This window comes from Lupinus angustifolius, chromosome LG02, assembly GCF_001865875.1.
Source record: "Lupinus angustifolius cultivar Tanjil chromosome LG02, LupAngTanjil_v1.0, whole genome shotgun sequence".
NCBI classification, from domain to species: domain Eukaryota; kingdom Viridiplantae; phylum Streptophyta; class Magnoliopsida; order Fabales; family Fabaceae; genus Lupinus; species Lupinus angustifolius.
In genome coordinates, this window is record NC_032010.1 from 20,397,131 (window position 1) to 20,403,673 (window position 6,543).

A 6,543-nucleotide genomic window follows, 5' to 3' on the forward strand; every position below is an offset into this window, starting at 1 on the left:
ATTTAAGTGTGAGTCAAGTATTCTTTTAATGGTTTTCTATAAGATATCAATCCTTAGCCTTTGATAGTGTCATATTTTATTGTCAATATGTGAAAATAGACTTGATACATATAAACCATAAATAGATAGAGTTTGACATTATTCAATATATTAATATTAATCTCCTTATTTATTTAAAAATAAAAAATACTGATTTCGTTCTAAATATTAACATATTTTTATGTCGTTGTAAATTATCCATGACATAGTTGATTTTAAGTATTAATAACTCATAAAATTAAGGTATATCAAAGTATACAATAATGATAAATATAGAAACGTGGAAGTTCTATGTCAAATGAACCAATATGGATAGAAATATTATATATGGATACAAAACAATTAATTGTTGCTTTGAATATCTCGTTGTCATGTGCTTCTAATTCTAATTATATGGATCTAACTTAATATTCAACGAGGCATTATATTTGTAAAGATTATAACTTCTATATTTTTAATAAGTTAATTTTACTATTTAAATATTACATATTTGCGTGTATTTCTTATTTTACATTCAATTTCCAAATTAAATTGATGTTAGGGAAAATGTGAGCTATAACTTGAATTTTACATAGATTCTTTTATTTTATCTTATTTTGACAATAAAGATTTATTAATTAATTTATTTTAATTACACTTTTCCATATATCAAAATGATTTAAATAAGTATGATTCTGATGATGTAGGAAAAGACAATTGTGATATATGAGGAATAATTTTAAACAACATTCCAATTGCACATCAATGAATATAGACTATTAATAATTTAATAGAAGGTCAAATAATTCATAATTATAATTCCTTTATTACTGATGCACAAGTTAATAAAGATACCTCACACGTTCTCTTTGTATTTTTTCCCTTTAACAAAAGAAATGAATCAATCATTTTAAGATAGTGTGAAATCTGAGCTAGACGTCAAACTGAAAGAGATTTGTGTATTATGTTTAATCAGTTTAAACAGTTAAATCACTCTATCTGACCGGATGATTTCATATATAATTAATAATTTTTAACAATAAATATATAATTATATGTAAATATAAAGTTTTATATAATTAATAATTATGTATAATTGTATTGAATTAACATATATTCATTTATTTTGGACCAGATTAAAAAAATATTTGAGTGATGTTTCATTTTTTATTACTTCCCAGGTTAATGCGGACCGAGAAAACGAATATGCTTGTTGTATAAGGAGTAATACTATATCCTCATATTATATTTTCTCACTAACTCTTATATTCACAAAAAAGTAATACATATTATTTGTAAATCAACTATTAATAAATAAAATATTATTTTATAACATATATTACTTTGTACATAGATAAGAAGATTAGTAGAAGAATAAATTTTTTTTCTTATACCAACTTCATGATGCTCTATAACACATTTCCACTTGAACTTGATTATGTTTTCTCTATAATAAAATATAATAAAAAAAGAAAATAATGTATACACTATATGAGTTTTATATTTTGCAATTATGTTATCCACTATTGACATTTAATTGTTCTGTTCAATAAAAATAATATAAATAAATAGTAAATGATAAAATATATCGTATAATTCTTTACACCATTATAGTATAATAAAAGTTGAAGTAAAGAGAAATAGATTGTGTTGTGAAAACGAGGAGACACCATTGTACGTTATTTTCCCTCCATTCAGGTGGATTCGTTTGTTTTTGTCGGAGGTTGGTGACTTTCACAACCGCCGCAGACTCCGAAACCCACGTTTCTCTCATTCTCTTTCTTCTCACACAACACCAAAAAATTGCATTTTGAAGAAGAGAGAGAATGGGAGGAGAGAGAGTGTGAGAGAGAGAGACAGAACCCAATCCCTCTTCTTCTTCCTCCTCCTCTCTTCTTTCCCTTTTTTTGATTCGTGCTTCATTTTTGTGCCAGGTATCATTCAATATCACGAAGCAAATTCAAAAAAGCGAAAAAAATTAAATTTTGAGATTGTTTTAATCTTGTTGTGGGTTTTTATTATCTTTGAGCTGCATTGTTGTTTTGATCAATGTGGGTGTGCATGGTTTTGTGTTTTGCATATACAGATTCTTGTATGTGTAGTTCTGTGAATTTTGGATCACAAATATGAGTAACAAAATTGCTGAATTGCCTCAGGTAAAATATCTTCTATAGTTCTATATGTCAACACTATATTCATTTTCATGCAAAATTTCATTGTTCAATAGAGTTTATGTGACGGAGGGAAGAGATACACAAAGTTTATATTAAAAAATAATAATTTTTTGTACAAATTATGAGTAGGTGTAGGTCTATTGATAAAATTCTTTTGTGTTATCTCACTCAATCCATGGTGATACACAAATTTTGAATCAATTAGGATTAGGACTATATGATTCATAAATGTCGGTATTGTTAAATTGATGGGGAAACTCATGTTTTGTAGGGAAATGGAAATGGTGGTGCTTCTCTTTACTCTCCTGATTGTGACCCTCAGCCTAGGCCACCAGAACATCTGGGTTCTCATAGTGGCAAGGGAAATGATAATAAGGTAATTGTTTTTCCTTTGTAAACATAAGTGATAGAATTTATGATTTTGTGTGAATTCCCATCCATTAGGATCTAGGAAGTGTGATTGTGAATGGATTTATCACCATGGACAAGTTTTGTGTTCATTTGGTGGTCACATACCCATTCAGCTTAGTTGCTTCCAAGTACATGATCATACAATTTATTTTTGCAATCACTCTCGAGATTATTTTTAATCCTAAAAAAAGGCGGCTCAGTGCACGGAGGCTCTCACTTAGTGAGGTATGGGAAGGGTACTCCTGGTTTGTGTTTTTTCCTAATAAGCTTAAGTGCTTAACCACATGATGAAGACATGCAAATAAGAACATTGCCATTAAATTTAGGTGGTTTAAAGTGAACAGAATTTTGTAATCTTCATTACTTTTTATTTTTTCATGGAACTTATTTCATTACAATCACTTACTGCAGTTCATATTCCTATGATTCTATCTCTTGCAGGTTATTAAGAGTGGGTCACTTTTCATATCTTCCAAAGGTGTGTTTATTCCTTTTAGTTTATGCATATGCTTCTAAGTAACTATAACTTATGTAATTTGCTACTATAGAAATGCTGATTAAAAACATATTATTTGGCGTGCTTTTATAGAAATGGTACCTATGTTAGTCCTTCATGTTTTAAAGGCAAGAAAACATGGCTTCAATTTTTGTTCTTAACCTTTTCATGCTTAAGGATGTTACCCACATTCTGAGCCCATGTTTTCTCACACACAGTGAAATGATTGTTGAATGTTGATGCTTCATGTACCCAGTAATAGAATAAAACGAAAGCAAGCTTGTGAAAGAAAAACTCAGGATACCATTGGACTATTGAAACTCAATTCTCTTAGTTTGGTAGAAAACCACGAATTAGTTCTTGCATGCCAATTCGTGGTTCTTCTGCGAATTGGTTCTCTATAAGGAATTATCCATATTTTCACCTACAATTTAAGTCAAAGAAAAAACAAAGAAAAGAAGAGTAATTGGTGATGTACAAAGAACTTTATCCTGAAGTATTTCTCTTATGGTGAAGCAAAAGTTGACTCAAACCTACAAGAAGTAGTACTAGAAATGGTTGTGCTGAGAGCTATAGAAACGCTACTGAGTATATTTCTAACATACCAATATTCTATGGGTTAACATATCGCGTACTACATACTCATACCAAAAAGAACCGTGTATCATGCTACTATCCATTGAACAACTGTGATAAGATTTTATCTCAGAAAGACTGAATTAAATAATTGCAAACCAGGAATTGAAGATAACTGTGTAATGATATTTAAAGTATAGGTAGAGAAGAAAGCTATATTTGAACCAACAGTATATGACTAGAACTTCAGGAAATAGATATGCTACATTAGCAGAATAGAAATCATTTCTCTTTTCTTGTTCTTATGTTTTTCAATCTTCAAATTAATTGAAGTTTGTATTTTACAATATATAATACTCAATGTCAAAGCTAAAATTTATTTCATGATGTGTAGGAATTGGATGGACATCCTGGAAGAAAAGGTGGTTTATTTTGACAAGAAGTTCACTTGTTTTCTTCAGAAATGATCCAGTAAGTTAACAGAAATTATGAACAATTTTATGGTTCAGTCATTGACTCTCCATGGCTTTTTTCGGACTTTTTATGCTAGCAATGTTAGAATAAAAGAAACCTTATGAAGACATGTAATTCTAACATGTGGACCTTATGTATATTTCTACATAATTCTATTTTCTACTTTTTAGAATGCTCTTTCTCAGAAGGGTAGTGAAGTGAATTTGACACTTGGTGGCATTGACCTCAACAATTCAGGCAGGTTAGCTTGTTTTACACAATGACTCATTATTAGGATTCTGTTTGTTTTCATAATATCAATGTAATAGTATTTGCAAAGTTTCTTGATTTCTTGCAACCTAAGTTGTCAAATTTTGTAGTGTTGTTGTCAAAGCAGATAAGAAACTCTTGACTGTACAATTTCCTGACATTCTTGATGGACGAGCATTCACACTTAAGGTGCTTCATTTTTCCCTGAAAAAGATAGGGTTTTTGCTGTTGAAATATATTTCAAGACAAATTTATTGATATAATTTTCTTACTATAGTAGTGTTTCCCCCTACATTATGTTCGTGTTCGGGTGCACATATGCTATTTCAAAAAGTGTCACTTATTGTGATTGATTGAAAAAATGTATAAGTTAAAAGTTTAATAATTAAGTATTTTTCTAACCAATCACAAGCAATGTCAAAGATATGTTCCCATTATGTTTTCGAATGAAGATCTCCCTGTCCCTAGACAATTGAATTTTAATGAAAAATGTAAAAATAATAGTTTTTATTTTTATAACGGTGAAGTGTCATTTTTTTATTGGATGGATGAGGACAGTTGATCCCCATTCTTATGTTCTCACCCTTAGGTTTATATGCTTAGTGGTTTGACAAGTATTGACTATTGAGATAAAGATAGAGGAAGATATGAGAATATGGAAATTGTTCTCTGCTGCTAATGTATCACTTGATTTGTTAATGCTGCAGGCTGAAACAACTGAGGATTTATATGAGTGGAAGAATGCACTTGAGGATGCTTTGGCACAAGCACCAAGTGCTGGTAATGTGAATGGAGAAAATGGTGACTTCAATAATGATCAGTTTGATTCACTTGACCTTTCTTTGGATCAGTGTATGTTCTTGCTATATCTGCACTTTATTATTTCCCCTCACAATTAATCCTCCTTGTGTTTACACTGAATGTTGCACATGATTGTGTATATATTTCTTCATCAAACCATTAAATGTTATTATGCATATATATTTTCAAATTGCTAAATTGATTTGGTAGTTTTTTGATTTGACGGTTGATCTGAACATTACATATACTTATAGAAAGGCAATTGCAATTGCTGTGGTGATGATTTTCAAGTCTTTCTGGTTGATTTTAAAATTTCCAAGTTTGATTGTGTCCTCTGTAAATTTGGTTTAACTCTGCAGTATCCTCTGTAAATTTGGTTTAACTCTGCAGTATCCTCTGATCTATTTTGATATTTTCCTAGCACCTCAGCTATGATGCTTTCCTTTAATGTGACCTTTTTGAATTTCCTCTATAGTGAAGGATGTGAAGGAAAGACGAGACTCAACGAAATCTACAGTCATTGGCCGGCCAATTTTACTTGCTTTGGAGGATACTGATGGAACTCCAACTTTTCTGGAGAAAGCCTTGAGGTTCATAGAATTGCATGGTGGGTTTTTGTTCCCGAGTTTCAAACCATGGATACATTATTTGATATACCAAAATGTGACTGCTTTGCATGGCCACATTGCACTGCTCTATACTTTTCTAATAAACTAGTTTTTTCATGCTTAGGGAAATTATTTATGTTCATGCTTCCGCTTAAAGCATTGTAAGAGGCATTTTATCCTGAATGCATGTTGATGGATTCGTTCTTTATTTTGTATAAAATATTTACCCTGGGTAATAGTTTCTTTATAAAATTCCTGAGTACCCTTCTTGTATTGTTTATACACCCACAATATGAAGTGTTAATCATGTACATGGGTTACAGTTCTGCATCAATTAATGTCTTTCCTACCTATTCAATCAATATTATAAAATAGGAGCCAAAGTCGAAGGGATTTTGCGACAAGCAGCTGATGTTGAACATGTTAAACATCGAGTGCACGAATACGAGGAAGGTTTGTGTTTCTTTTCCTGGCTAAATTTTTGAATCATATGTTTCTGTCTGGACACTTCTACCTTGCCTTGCCTCCATTTTCATTACATATGCTGAAGGTTATTCCCACATGTGTACTATGATAAGGCCAATACTAAGCCACTTATTAAAAACGTGTATAAAAGGGGAAAGAGGAGAGTTTGGATAGAATAACCAACTTTCCCTTCCTACCCTTGGGTAGTTAGAATCAGTTAGGTAACTAACTGCTATAAATAGCAGAGTTAGTTAGGGAGAAGTTAGCTTTT

General features: G+C 30.8%; 1 protein-coding gene across 8 annotated transcripts in view; it reads left to right on the forward strand.

Moving 5' to 3' along the window:
- The window catches only part of LOC109338373 (rho GTPase-activating protein REN1-like), a 13,362-nt gene continuing 8,480 nt past the window's right edge, over window positions 1,662-6,543 (forward strand). For 7 of the 8 annotated variants that reach the window (XR_002106548.1, XR_002106547.1, XM_019575593.1 and 4 more), the window contains exons 1-10: window positions 1,662-1,952; window positions 2,105-2,174; window positions 2,464-2,568; window positions 3,045-3,081; window positions 4,070-4,146; window positions 4,320-4,390; window positions 4,509-4,587; window positions 5,106-5,250; window positions 5,675-5,806; window positions 6,183-6,260. Coding sequence is in view for 6 of the 8 variants with exons in the window: in XM_019575593.1 (XP_019431138.1) it covers window positions 2,145-2,174; window positions 2,464-2,568; window positions 3,045-3,081; window positions 4,070-4,146; window positions 4,320-4,390; window positions 4,509-4,587; window positions 5,106-5,250; window positions 5,675-5,806; window positions 6,183-6,260 (754 nt within the window). In the remaining 2 variants the exon portion in view is untranslated. Of the gene's footprint in view, window positions 1,953-2,104; window positions 2,175-2,463; window positions 2,569-3,044; window positions 3,082-4,069; window positions 4,147-4,319; window positions 4,391-4,508; window positions 4,588-5,105; window positions 5,255-5,674; window positions 5,807-6,182; window positions 6,261-6,543 lie in introns of those variants that run through there. The other variant, XM_019575631.1, reaches the window with a different exon arrangement.